Consider the following 15,325-nt stretch of genomic DNA (forward strand, 5'->3'; position numbering starts at 1 on the left):
GAAATTTGGTTGTAACAGCAGCCAAAAAGACACATATACAAACAAACAGTACACAGGACACAGAACAGAAACATACACAATTTTTCTTACATATTTACATTAAGGACAATGGTTACTATATACAGAGAGTACTGTACAGTTACAGTGGGGCAAAAAAGTATTTAGTCAGCCACCGATTGTGCAAGTTCCCCCACTTAAAATGATGACAGAGGTCAGTAATTTTCACCAGAGGTACACTTCAACTGTGAGAGACAGAAGGTGAAAAAAAAAAAATCCATGAATCCACATGGTAGGATTTGTAAAGAATTTATTCATAAATTAGGGTGGAAAATAAGTATTTGGTCACCTCAAACAAGGAAAATCTCTGGCTCTCACAGACCTGTAATGTCTTCTGTAAGAATCTTTTCTGTCCCCCACTCGTTACCTGTATGAATGGCACCTGTTTGAACTCATCATCTGTATAAAAGACACCTGTCCACAGCCTCAAACAGTCAGACTCCAAACTCCGCCATGGCCAAGACCAAAGAGCTTTCGAAGGACACCAGGAAAAGTATTGTAGACCTGCACCAGACTGGGAAGAGTGAATCTACAATAGGCAAGCAGCTTGGTGTGAAAAAATCAACTGTGGGAGCAATCATCAGAAAATGGAAGACATACAAGACCACTGATAATCTCCCTCGATCTGGGGCTCCACGCAAGATCTCATCCCGTGGGGTCAAAATGATCATGAGAACGGTGAGCAAAGATCCCAGAACCACACGGGGGGACCTGGTGAATGACCTGCAGAGAGCTGGGACCAAAGTAACAAAGGTCACCATCAGTAACACACTACAACGGCAGGGAATCAAATCCCGCAGTGCCAGACGTGTTCCGCTGCTGAAGCCAGTGCATGTCCAGGCCCGTCTGAAGTTTGCCAGAGAGCACATGGATGATACAGCAGAGGATTGGGAGAATGTCATGTGGTCAGATGAAACCAAAGTAGAACTTTTTGGTATAAACTCAACTCGTCGTGTTTGGAGGAAGAAGAATACTGAGTTGCATCCCAAGAACACCATACCTACTGTGAAGCATGGGGGTGGAAACATCATGCTATGGGGCTGTTTTTCTGCCAAGGGGACAGGACGACTGATCCGTGTTAAGGACAGAATGAATGGGGCCATGTATCGTGAGATTTTGAGCCAAAACCTCCTTCCATCTGTGAGAACTTTGAAGATGAAACGAGGCTGGGTCTTCCAACATGACAATGATCCAAAACACACCGCCCGGGCAACAAAGGAGTGGCTCCGTAAGAAGCATTTGAAAGTCCTGGAGTGGCCTAGCCAGTCTCCAGACCTCAACCCCATAGAAAATCTGTGGCGGGAATTGAAAGTCCGTGTTGCTCGGCGACAGCCCCAAAACATCACTGCTCTCGAGAAGATCTGCATGGAGGAATGGGCCAAAATACCAGCTACTGTGTGTGCAAACCTGGTAAAGACCTATAGTAAACGTTTGACCTCTGTTATTGCCAACAAAGGTTATGTTACAAAGTATTGAGTTGTATTTTTGTTATTGACCAAATACTTATTTTCCACCCTAATTTATGAATAAATTCTTTACAAATCCTACCATGTGGATTCATGGATTTTTTTTTCACATTCTGTCTCTCACAGTTGAAGTGTACCTCTGGTGCAAATTACTGACCTCTGTCATCATTTTAAGCGGGGGAACTTGCACAATCGGTGGCTGACTAAATACTTTTTTGCCCCACTGTACAGTTAATAATGAAGTGATGGCAGATGTTTCCACTGAAAGGCAACGAATACTCACAAAGAACTCAAATAGCAGGTTACTGTCAGGATACTGGTAGTCAAAGCTAACTGAGCCTTGTTTCTTCAGATGCACAGCATAGATGAGAGAGACTGTGCATTCATCCCTGTTGGACTCCAGATAGTTTCCCTGAGGAGCCCAGGAAGAGCTACAAGAAAAAAAAATAAATAAATCCAGCATAGTATTTTTTACCAACTTTTTCCCTTTTTTAAATGTCTTACTCAATTACCTGTTACAGGTGAGGCTGTTATAACCGGGTAGGCTGTTCTCCAGGGAGGTTGCTAGGCTACTAAATCCAATAGGCATGTAATCCCATTGGTCGAAGCGGATACCGCTACCGAGGGAGTAGCTTCCTGCTGCACACTGAGTGCACTCCTGAGCTGACATCTCCAGGAACTCTCCAGCCTTACACGAGAAGGCTAGTGGACACAGTGAAAGAAAGAAAACAGTTTTTGAATTTACCAACCTTCTTCACATTCTACAGCAAAAAGCATGGTCGCATCAGCCATTACATGTAATGTAACCCCAGTGATTGACAAACTTCATTCTTACATCTGTTACAAAGCGTCTTTGTACTTGTTTTCCCCTCACTGAGCCATTGTGTCTCTGCATTTCTCCAGAACAGGTATGAGGACAGTTCTTCCTCATACCTGTTCTCGTCTAATGGCATTGTGATGCTTCTCTATGCTAAATGTGAGAGCATGCAACTGCTTCAAGGCTAGATTTAAAAATAGTTTGCTCTGGCAGGCACTTTGATAGTTACACATAACAACTGGTGACAGATAAGCTCATTAAGTGGGCGGTGTGCTCCATTTCAATACAGTGAATGACACTGAAATATCATATGCGAGTTAGAATTAGATGACGAACCTATGAGAACACAAGTGTATATAAATAGTGGTCTGAGGAGGAAGAAGGAAACAAAAAATTGTTTAAAATAACAAAAGGTGAGTAACAGTGCTGATATGGAAAGCATTTTGTTAGTTCAGTCTTCAGTGCATTCCAGTTCACGGCACTATTATTATTAAAATAATAAATAAACTTTTTCCAAACAATTTATGCATACATAACACATGTAGGTTTGAAAACAGTAAAAGAAAAGAAAGCATCCATGAACCCTATTGTTGGATTCGATCCATTAGTGAGGTGGTGTTGAATAAAAGCACTGGGCAAACCTGTACAGGTGAATGATAAAGACCAAACTTGTATGACCAGCAACATGAGCATTCCGTCATGTAATGAAACGGTGTCATCTTGGCTCCATTATGATAAGAGTGTCAAACAAAAACTACAAAAAGAAAAAAGTAACACCCTCTATGACTCACTTTTTTACTTAAGAAAAAAAAATACATTAGCATCGACTGGAAAGGTTAGTTACATGGCCCAATAAAAAGCACCAAACGAGCTTGAGTTAACATCCTCAAGGACACATGTTTGTCAGTGAGCACCTGTGCATTCTTGGAGCTACACTAACATCTCCCTGTCCTTTCACTTCACATTAAACAACCACTAACCTTCATCAACACGTGCCATCAATTATGTGCCTTGTTTCGTAGCAAGCACAGAAAGATACTAGAAAGCGAAAATTTCTGAAGAAATTTTAAGTGTGCCTATGCCGCCGCCAATGAGTGTAGTTTGCCATTCAAACGGCTACAGAGAGCAAAACTCAGCAGAGCAGCCATTCTCCACCATGAACTATGATAAAACCCAAACACTGCTCGCACCTCACAGATGACAGCTTACAGTTTTGTGTAAAGATGAGGTGACTTCGTACAGCCCCGATTTGTAGACGCTGTGCGCAGAGGTTCATAAGCAGACCCGACAATGTTTGCATGAACACGCTGTGAAGCATTACGTTATGGACCACTTTTCACACATAGTTGCTGTACCCAAACAGCTGGCTGTAGCTTTTCCTCTCACAGCCCGACACATACAAAAAAACAAAAAGCAGAGAGAGCACAGACTTTACACCTGAGAGGCGTGATTGCAGATGCCCCTGAGGTGGGTCCACCTCCCCTGCAGCGGCACTGCAGACCACGCCCTGCCACACACATCAAACACGTAAAATAAATATTTATGCACTTTTGCATTCACTTTTTGTTTTTTGTTATTTTTACACAGTGTTCTGAATGATTAACATAGTCTACAGCCAATCTTGTGTATTATTATACAAACTTTGGTTGTAAGATTCAGATCACTATTTAATAAAAGCTAAATATTTTATATGAGAGTAAGAAAGAAAAGTATATCTTTGTGTCCCCCTCTCCCTGTTAATGCCCTACCTGGCCCCAGGTAGTTCAATTCAACCAGGCGTTCAATTTGTGGCTCGGACTGTTCCGTTTATTCAGATGCTGGGGCAAACACCACTCCAACTCTGCTGCTGGCCCTTTGCACATCACAGTAAACACTGCGTGATTATCAACATAGTAAAATACAACAACATATATATAAAAAAAACACATTAAGCAAAAATAATCATGTTTTTACAAAATTCCACGGTCTCAGGAATGAGTATGACAAAAAACTAACATAGCAGGATTACCAGCAAACTGCAGCTGAAAAGCTAATGCTTCATCTTAGTCAATTACTAAAATGAATCAGTAACATCAGTAAGCATGGACGCGGTTCAGTTGTGAGTTGGTAATATCCATTTTAAAGTTAGTGCTTAGCATCTCTTATAACACTAAATAAAGAGAATAGACAAGTCAAATACTCAAATATAAACATAATACAACATAGTTAACATAATCAAATATAAAGATCAGAAATATATAATACACTTCAAACTGCTCACACTATGCAACTAAATAGCATTAGTGCGAGGTTAAGCAACCGTCAGTACACAGGAACTACTTCCGGTAGTTATACAAAATAAAAGCGTCCCCCATTATAATCCGCTATAATGCTCTTATTGTGAAGGGCAAGCGGGACGCCACACTTCCGGTCAAACTACGTTCGCTAGCTAGCCGCGGCTAGCAGCAACATCGTGAGACATCTCTTGCTAATATGGGATGTTTTGACAAAACGAGCAGATATTTGACGATTACACACCTACATTCTCACCTGAAAATATCTTAAAAGTTTACTTTGTGACCTAGAAACACGAATAAGAGCAATATATTAAACGAAATGGTGGCCGCCATTGTTTCACTCGGTAGAGGCGTGCTTTGCATTGTGGGATTTTGAGTTTTAAGGCAAATTTGCACTAAAATGTAAATATTTACAAAACTATAAAAGTTATGAACACCAAAAGTCATAGCATAGTAGTCCAGACCCAGCCGCACAAAATGATGTAAAATATGTAACCCTTGTGTCAAAACTGTGCGGCACATAAGCGTGGGAAAATTTTCACTAAAATATTAATATTTAAAAAACTATAGAAGTAATAACCACCAAAAGTCATAGCAACTCATTCCAGCTCCAGCTGCACACAATGATATATCATATGTGAACCTTGTCTCAAAACTGTGGGGCAAGTTACGGTCCAAAATTTCAGGCGGAAAAAGAATAATAACTAGAAAAATTTGCATTTCCTGCGAAAATGCAGTGTGGATGCTTAAAGCTGAAGCTGTATGCAAAAAGTAGCTGAAAAAGCTGAAAAGTTGCAGAAATTGTAAAAACTTTGCAGAAGCAAAAGAAGTTTGCTAAAATGGAATAACTTAGCAAAACTGCAATATCTTAGAGGAAACATAATACTTGGCAGAAATACAATAGCATAGCAGAATTTAGCAGAAATATTGTAACTTACCAGAAACATGATAACTTCTCAAAAATACAAGAATTTAGGAGAAATAGTATAAGATAACAGAAAGAATATATTTAGCCAAAAATACTTAAACATTACAGAAACACTATGATTTAGAAAAATAGTACAACAGAGCAGAAATATTGTGATTTACCAGAGACACTGTGATGAACTATGAATATTGTAATTTTAAATTAAGACTATGTTTTAGCACAAATATTATAATTTGGCAGAAATACTATAATTTAGCAGAAATACTATATTAAGCACAAATCCTATAAAAAGCAGAAATGGTATGATTAAGCATAAATACTACATTTAGTAGAAATACTTTGTTTTAGCACAAATCCCATAAAAAGCAGAAATACTGTACTATGATTTAGTAGAAAGACTATAATTAATCAGAAATACTAAATTTAGCAGAAATACTATATTAAGCACAAATCCTATGAAAAGCAGAAATAGTATGATTAAGTATAAATACTACATTTAGCAGAAATACTATATTAAGCACAAATCTTATAAAAAGCAGAAATACTATATTAAGCACAAATCCTATAAAAGCAGAAATAGTATATTAAGCACAAATCTTATAAAATAGCAGAAATAGTGTGATTTAGCACAATAGTAATAAGTTAAACAGAAAAATTGGAAAAGCAAAATGGACAGCTGAAAAAATGCTGAACATGCTGAGGTTCCCTCAAATATACTTGTTAAATGACAAAAATCAGCAAAAAAATTTATGACTGCCACACAATTACAAATATGTACACATGAGGAAACACACATGCACAGAGAGACACACACACAAGATCCAATTCAGTCAACCAGTCTAAATATATTGAATTTGAATCTTACAATGGGATCATCCCATTAAAAGGCTTTCTCTCTCTCTCTCTCTCTCTGTCACACACACACACACACACACACACACACACACACACACACACACAGGGAGAGAGAAGTAAGTTTCTAGGTCAGCCTGGGAGCTGGTGAATTTGAATCCACCAATCAGAGAGGCTGTGCACTTTTCCCCACCAAAACAGGTGCATCTGTTTACACACGCAGCAGCACAGAGAGACACAGGATTTTTGCAGTCTATTTCTCATAGTGACGACTCCCCTCAAACAAATGACCGTAATTTCCTAACCGTAGGGGCTAGAACGGTCATTCTTACACCGTTTTGTTCAGAAGAGATGGGGGAATCTTCAAGTGTTGACAATTTAATATTAAAATATGAATTTTTAGAGATATATGACATGGATGACTTGTTGACTTAGAAGCCACGAATTCCCCAATATGCAAATTTGAATGCCTGAGACCACATATGTGATTGGCTGGCTGGGAAGCCGTGCAGGCCCTGATTTGTGGATTTGAATTCCTCAGCCCTCAGATATGATTGGCTGGCTTAGAAGCCACGAAGGCCCCAATATGCAAATTTGAATGCCTCAGGACACTTATTTGATTGGCTGGGAAACTGTGCAGGCCCTGATTTGAAAATTTGAATGTCTCAGTCCTCACAGAGGATTGGCTGCCTGGGGACCTGGCAGAATTATATAGAAATACTATTATTAAGCATAAATACTACATTTAGTAGAAATACTATGTTTTAGCACAAATATTATAAAAAGAAGAAAAACTATAATTTAGCAGAAATACTATATTAAGCACAAATCCTATAAAAAGCAGAAATACTATAATTTAGAACAAATAGTATAAAAAGCAGAAATACTATAATTTAGCAGAAATACTATGTTAGGCACAAATCCTATAAAAAGCAGAAATACTATAATTTAGCAGAAATACTATGTTAGGCACAAATCCTATAAAAAGCAGAAATACTATAATTTAGCAGAAATACTATATTAGGCATAAATCCTATGAAAAGCAGAAATAGTATGATTTAGCAGAAATACTGTATTTAGCACAAGTACCGAAAAGTACCAGAAATAGTATGATTTAGCAGAAATACTGTATTTAGCACAAGTACCGAAAAGTACCAGAAATACTATGATTTAGCAGAATAGTAATAACTTATTGAAACACAAATGCACAGAGGGACACACAAACACAGGCTCTAATCCAGTCAACCAGTCTAACTATGTTCAATTTAAATCCTACAATGACATGCTGTCAAATAAGGGCAGGGTCCTCTCTCTCCCACTAAACACACACACACACACACACACACACACACACACACACACACACACACACACACACACAGGGAGAGAGGACTAAGTTTCTAGGTCAGCCTGGGAGCTGCTGAATTTGAATCCACCAATCAGAGAGGCTGTTTACGTTTTCCCGCCAAAACAGGTGCATCTTTTTACACACGCAGCACAGAGACATAGACCTGCTTCTTTCAGTTTATTTCACATAGTGAGGATTCCCCTCAAACAAATGACCATAATTTCCTAACCATAGGGGCTAGAGCGGTCATTCTTACACCGTTTTGTTCAGAAGAGATGGGGGAATCTTCAAGTGTTGACAATTTATCATTAAAATATGAATTTTTAGAGATATATGACATGGATGACTTGTTGACTTAGAAGCCACGAATTCCCCAATATGCAAATTTGAATACCTGGAGCCCACATACATGATTGGCTGGCTGGGAAGCTGTGCAGGCCCTGATTTGTGGATTTGAATTCCTCAGCCCTGATATGATTGGCTGGCTTAGAAGCCATGAAGGCCCCAATATGCAAATTTGAATGCCTCAGGACACATATATGATTGGCTGGGAAGCCGTGCAGGCCCTGATTTGAAAATTTGAATTTCTCAGTCCTCACAGAGGATTGGCTGCCTGGGGACCTGGCAGAAATATATAGAAATACTATGATTAAGCATAAATACTACATTTAGTAGAAATACTATGTTTTAGCACAAATACTATAAAAAGCAGAAATACTATAATTTAGCAGAAATACTATATTAAGCACAAATCCTATAAAAAGCAGAAATAGCATGATTAAGCATAAACACTACATTTAGTAGAAATACTATGTTTGAGCAAAAATCCTATAAAAAGCAGAAATACTATATTAGGCACAAATCCCATAAAAAGCAGAAATAGTATGATTAAGCATAAATACTACATTTAGTAGAAATACTATGTTTTAGCACAAATAGTATAAAAAGCAGAAATATTGTAATTTAGCAGAAATACTATATTAGGCACAAATCTTATAAAATAGCAGAAATAGTATTATTTAGCACAATAGTAATAAGTTAAACAGAAAAATTGGAAAAGCAAAATGGACAGCTGAAAAAATGCTGAACATGCTGAGGGTCCCTCAAATATACTTGTTAAATGAAAAAATCAGCAAAAAAATGCACAGGGAGAGAGAAGTACGTTTCTAGGTCAGCCTGGGAGCTGCTGAATTTGAATCCACCAATCAGAGAGCCTGTGTACTTTTTCCCGCCAAAACATGTGCCTCTTTTTACACACGCAGCACAGAGAGGCACAGGATTATTGCAGCCTATTTCTCATAGTGAGGACTCCCCTCAAACAAATGACCATAATTTCCAAACCGTAGGGGCTAGAGCGGTCATTCTTACACCGTTTTGTTCAGAAGAGATGGGGGAATCTTCCAGTGTTTACAATTTATCATTAAAATATGAATTATTAAAGATATTTGACTTCTAATGCACCATAACTGAGTAGAGCGAAGCAAAAACTGCCTTGACTTGCCCTCAAACAACGCTTTGTGACTTGAAATCTATTTGGAGTATCGATATCATTCTTTCACCGTAAGAGACAGCAGGCTTTGGTGAACAATCATGGAAATTTTCAGGTCTCTGTGGAAATCCAACAAAAAGTTATGACGAGAGAAAAAAGTGGTTCATTTCCACAGTTTGAAATCTGAAGAAATCTGAGCGAAGGACGAATTTCCTACCCTCAAACAAGTCCAACTCATTTCAGAACGGTAATAGGTGAGAAAGAAATTCTTGAATTGTGAGCGTCAGGGGTGTCTGAAGATATTCGGGGACAAGCCTCATGTCTTAAAGTCGCTTCGTTAAGGAGATATGACGATTCGAATATGCCTCTCATTACAGAAATCCAGCGATGATTTTGAACAAGCTCTCCATTGACTTTATATGGAGAGTTTTGAGACCTTGTGTTGGTCTGAGGAGATTTGCAAAAATTCTATAAATCCCACAACAATGATAGTGACATTTTCTGAAAGCCAGCAAAAATACCTACGTTTTGATGTATAATTTGTGGAAGTTGAGTGAAAATTGAGCAAGTAGCAAGAAGTTGTTCGGACATGAAGTGAAAATTGCAAAACCTTCAGTGGCACACTGGAAGCCAAGAGCATAGCAACCATAACAACGCATGTATTTTGTGAAAAATCACAATTTTGCAACTCAAAACTTTAAGAGGCATAAAAGTAAAACAGTAAAACATTTGAAAAAGCTGAATCATACCTGAATAGCCCAATAATTTGTGAACATTTTAAAGTTTGAATGGTTGTTCTAGGTGAAAATATGAGGAAGTAGTTAAGTTTCAAAAACAAGCAAATTTTAGCAGAATTGCAGAAGTTTCCCATTCATTTCAATGGGACAAATTAAAGGAAAAAAGCTTAATATTTTAAAAAGTATAATAGTTAAAAATACCAAAAGTCATAGCGCACATTAGCAGAAGAAGCAGAATAGTTTAAAATTTGAACGGTGAAAATCGGCTGAAAATTGTGGAAGTAGTTAAGTGCCAAAAAGTGTACGGAAGCAACTAGAATAATAATAATAACTAGAAAAATTTGCATTTCCTGCGAAAATGCAGTGTGGATGCTTAAAGCTGAAGCTGTATGCAAAAAGTAGCTGAAAAAGCTGAAAAGTTGCAGAAATTGTAAAAACTTTGCAGAAGCAAAAGAAGTTTGCTAAAATGGAATAACTTAGCAGAACTGCAATATCTTAGAGGAAACATAATACTTGGCAGAAATACAATAGCATAGCAGAATTTAGCAGAAATATTGTAACTTACCAGAAACATGATAACTTCTCAAAAATACAAGAATTTAGGAGAAATAGTATAAGATAACAGAAAGAATATATTTAGCCAAAAATACTTAAACATTACAGAAACACTATGATTTAGGAAAATAGTACAACAGAGCAGAAATATTGTGATTTACCAGAGACACTGTGATGAACTATGAATATTGTAATTTTAAATTAAGACTATGTTTTAGCACAAATATTATAATTTGGAGAAATACTATAATTTAGCAGAAATACTATATTAAGCACAAATCCTATAAAAAGCAGAAATGGTATGATTAAGCACAAATACTACATTTAGTAGAAATACTTTGTTTTAGCACAAATCCCATAAAAAGCAGAAATACTGTACTATGATTTAGTAGAAAAACTATAATTAATCAGAAATACTAAATTTAGCAGAAATACTATATTAAGCACAAATACTATGAAAAGCAGAAATAGTATGATTAAGCATAAATACTACATTTAGCAGAAATACTATATTAAGCACAAATCCTATAAAAGCAGAAATAGTATATTAAGCACAAATCTTATAAAATAGCAGAAACAGTATGATTTAGCACAATAGTAATAAGTTAAACAGAAAAATTGGAAAAGCAAAATGGACAGCTGAAAAAATGCTGAACATGCTGAGGGTCCCTCAAATATACTTGTTAAATGACAAAAATCTGCAAAAAAATTTATTACAGCCACACAATCACAAATATGTACACATGAGGAAACACACATGCACAGAGAGACCCACACACAAGATCCAATTCAGTCAACCAGTCTAAATATATTGAATTTAAATCTTAGAATGAGATCATCCCATTAAAAGCCTTTCTCTCTCTCTCTCTCTCTCTCTCTCTCTGTCACACACACACACACACACACACACACACACACACACACACACACACACACAGGGAGAGAGAAGTAAGTTTCTAGGTCAGCCTGGGAGCTGGTGAATTTGAATCCACCAATCAGAGAGGCTGTGCACTTTTCCCCACCAAAACAGGTGCATCTGTTTACACACGCAGCAGCACAGAGAGACACAGGATTATTGCAGTCTATTTCTCATAGTGACGACTCCCCTCAAACAAATGACCGTAATTTCCTAACCGTAGGGGCTAGAACGGTCATTCTTACACCGTTTTGTTCAGAAGAGATGGGGGAATCTTCAAGTGTTGACAATTTAATATTAAAATATGAATTTTTAGAGATATATGACATGGATGACTTGTTGACTTAGAAGCCACGAATTCCCCAATATGCAAATTTGAATGCCTGAGACCACATATGTGATTGGCTGGCTGGGAAGCCGTGCAGGCCCTGATTTGTGGATTTGAATTCCTCAGCCCTCAGATATGATTGGCTGGCTTAGAAGCCACGAAGGCCCCAATATGCAAATTTGAATGCCTCAGGACACTTATTTGATTGGCTGGGAAACTGTGCAGGCCCTGATTTGAAAATTTGAATGTCTCAGTCCTCACAGAGGATTGGCTGCCTGGGGACCTGGCAGAAATATATAGAAATACTATTATTAAGCATAAATACTACATTTAGTAGAAATACTATGTTTTAGCACAAATACTATAAAAAGAAGAAAAACTATAATTTAGCAGAAATACTATATTAAGCACAAATCCTATAAAAAGCAGAAATACTATAATTTAGAACAAATAGTATAAAAAGCAGAAATACTATAATTTAGCAGAAATACTATGTTAGGCACAAATCCTATAAAAAGCAGAAATACTATAATTTAGCAGAAATACTATATTAGGCATAAATCCTATGAAAAGCAGAAATACTGTATTTAGCACAAGTACCGAAAAGTACCAGAAATACTATGATTTAGCAGAAATACTGTATTTAGCACAAGTACCGAAAAGTACCAGAAACACTATGATTTAGCAGAATAGTAATAACTTATTGAAACACAAATGCACAGAGGGACACACAAACACAGGCTCTAATCCAGTCAACCAGTCTAACTATGTTCAATTTAAATCCTACAATGACATGCTGTCAAATAAGGGCAGGGTCCTCTCTCTCCCACTAAACACACACACACACACACACACACACACACACACACACACACACACACAGGGAGAGAGGACTAAGTTTCTAGGTCAGCCTGGGAGCTGCTGAATTTGAATCCACCAATCAGAGAGGCTGTTTACGTTTTCCCGCCAAAACAGGTGCATCTGTTTTACACACGCAGCACAGAGACATAGACCTGCTTCTTTCAGTTTATTTCACATAGTGAGGATTCCCCTCAAACAAATGACCATAATTTCCTAACCATAGGGGCTAGAGCGGTCATTCTTACACCGTTTTGTTCAGAAGAGATGGGGGAATCTTCAAGTGTTGACAATTTATCATTAAAATATGAATTTTTAGAGATATATGACATGGATGACTTGTTGACTTAGAAGCCACGAATTCCCCAATATGCAAATTTGAATACCTGGAGCCCACATACATGATTGGCTGGCTGGGAAGCTGTGCAGGCCCTGATTTGTGGATTTGAATTCCTCAGCCCTCAGATATGATTGGCTGGCTTAGAAGCCATGAAGGCCCCAATATGCAAATTTGAATGCCTCAGGACACATATATGATTGGCTGGGAAGCCGTGCAGGCCCTGATTTGAAAATTTGAATTTCTCAGTCCTCACAGAGGATTGGCTGCCTGGGGACCTGGCAGAAATATATAGAAATACTATGATTAAGCATAAATACTACATTTAGTAGAAATACTATGTTTTAGCACAAATACTATAAAAAGCAGAAATACTATAATTTAGCAGAAATACTATATTAAGCACAAATCCTATAAAAAGCAGAAATAGGATGATTAAGCATAAACACTACATTTAGTAGAAATACTATGTTTGAGCAAAAATCCTATAAAAAGCAGAAATACTATATTAGGCACAAATCCCATAAAAAGCAGAAATAGTATGATTAAGCATAAATACTACATTTAGTAGAAATACTATGTTTTAGCACAAATACTATAAAAAGCAGAAATACTATAATTTAGCAGAAATACTATATTAAGCACAAATCCCATAAAAAGCAGAAATAGGATGATTAAGCATAAACATTACATTTAGCAGAAATACTATGTTTGAGCACAAATAGTATAAAAAGCAGAAATATTGTAATTTAGCAGAAATACTATATTAGACACAAATCTTATAAAATAGCAGAAATAGTATTATTTAGCACAATAGTAATAAGTTAAACAGAAAAATTGGAAAAGCAAAATGGACAGCTGAAAAAATGCTGAACATGCTGAGGGTCCCTCAAATATACTTGTTAAATGAAAAAAATCAGCAAAAAAATGCACAGGGAGAGAGAAGTACGTTTCTAGGTCAGCCTGGGAGCTGCTGAATTTGAATCCACCAATCAGAGAGCCTGTGTACTTTTTCCCGCCAAAACATGTGCCTCTTTTTACACACGCAGCACAGAGAGGCACAGGATTATTGCAGCCTATTTCTCATAGTGACGACTACCCTCAAACAAATGACCATAATTTCCAAACCGTAGGGGCTAGAGCGGTCATTCTTACACCGTTTTGTTCAGAAGAGATGGGGGAATCTTCCAGTGTTAACAATTTATCATTAAAATATGAATTATTAAAGATATTTGACTTCTAATGCACCATAACTGAGCAGAGCGAAGCAAAAACTGCCTTGACTTGCCCTCAAACAACGCTTTGTAACTCTAAATCTATTTGGAGTATCGATATCATTCTTTCACCGTAAGAGACAGCAGGCTTTGGTGAACAATCATGGAAATTTTCAGGTCTCTGTGGAAATCCAACAAAAAGTTATGACGAGAGAAAAAAGTGGTTCATTTCCAGGGTTTGAAATCTGAAGAAATCTGAGCGAAGGACAAATTTCCTACCCTCAAACAAGTCCAACTCATTTCAGAACGGTAATAGGTGAGAAAGAAATTCTTGAATTGTGAGCGTCACGAGTGTCTGAAGATATACCGGGACAAGCCTCATGTCTTAACTTTGCTTCGTTAAGGAGATATGACGATTCGAATATGCCTCTCATTACAGAAATGCAGCGGTGATTTTGAACAAACTCTCCATTGACTTTATATGGAGAGTTTTCTGACCTTGTGTTAGTCTGAGGAGATTTGCGAAAATTCTATAAATCCCACAACAATGATGGTGACATTTTCTGAAAGCCAGCAAAAATACCTACGTTTTGATGTATAATTTGTGGAAGTTGAGTGAAAATTGAGCAAGTAGCAAACAGTTGTTCGGACATGAAGAGAAGACTGCAAAAGCTTCAGTGGCACACTGGAAGCCAAGAGCATAGCAACCATAACAACGCATGTATTTTGTGAAAAATCACAATTTTGCAACTCAAAACTTTAAGAGGCATAAAAGTAAAACAGTAAAAGATTTCAAACAGCTGAATCATACCTGAATAGCCCAATAATTTATGAACATTTTAAAGTTTGAATGGTTGTTCTAGGTGAAAATATGAGGAAGTAGTTAAGTTTCAAAAACAAGCAAATTTTAGCAGAATTGCAGAAGTTTCCCATTCATTTCAATGGGACAAATTAAAGGAAAAAAGTGGAATATTTTAAAAAGTATAATAGTTAAAAATAGCAAAAATCATAGCAAGAAAGAGCAAAAATAGCAGAATAGTTTAAAATTTGAACGGTGAAAATCGGCTGAAAATTGTGGAAGTAGTTAAGTGCCAAAAAGTGTACGGAAGCAACTGGAATAATAATAATAATAAAGTATAAAGAATAA

The 15,325-nt window shown here is 37.1% G+C and overlaps 1 protein-coding gene across 1 annotated transcript in view; it reads right to left on the reverse strand.

Moving 5' to 3' along the window:
* elapor2a (endosome-lysosome associated apoptosis and autophagy regulator family member 2a) overlaps positions 1–15,325 on the reverse strand; it is a 36,625-nt gene that overhangs the window by 14,296 nt on the left and 7,004 nt on the right. The window contains exons 3-4 of the mRNA XM_085282019.1: positions 2,036–2,225; positions 1,807–1,954 (exon numbers count right to left, since the gene is read on the reverse strand). Of these exons, the coding sequence (XP_085138145.1) occupies positions 1,807–1,954; positions 2,036–2,225 (338 nt within the window). The remainder of the gene's footprint in view (positions 1–1,806; positions 1,955–2,035; positions 2,226–15,325) is intronic.

The sequence above is a fragment of the Mchenga conophoros genome, linkage group LG7 (assembly GCF_057382185.1).
Source record: "Mchenga conophoros isolate Kocher_MC1m ecotype Shallow Benthic linkage group LG7, M_conophoros_male_GT1.1, whole genome shotgun sequence".
NCBI classification, from domain to species: domain Eukaryota; kingdom Metazoa; phylum Chordata; class Actinopteri; order Cichliformes; family Cichlidae; genus Mchenga; species Mchenga conophoros.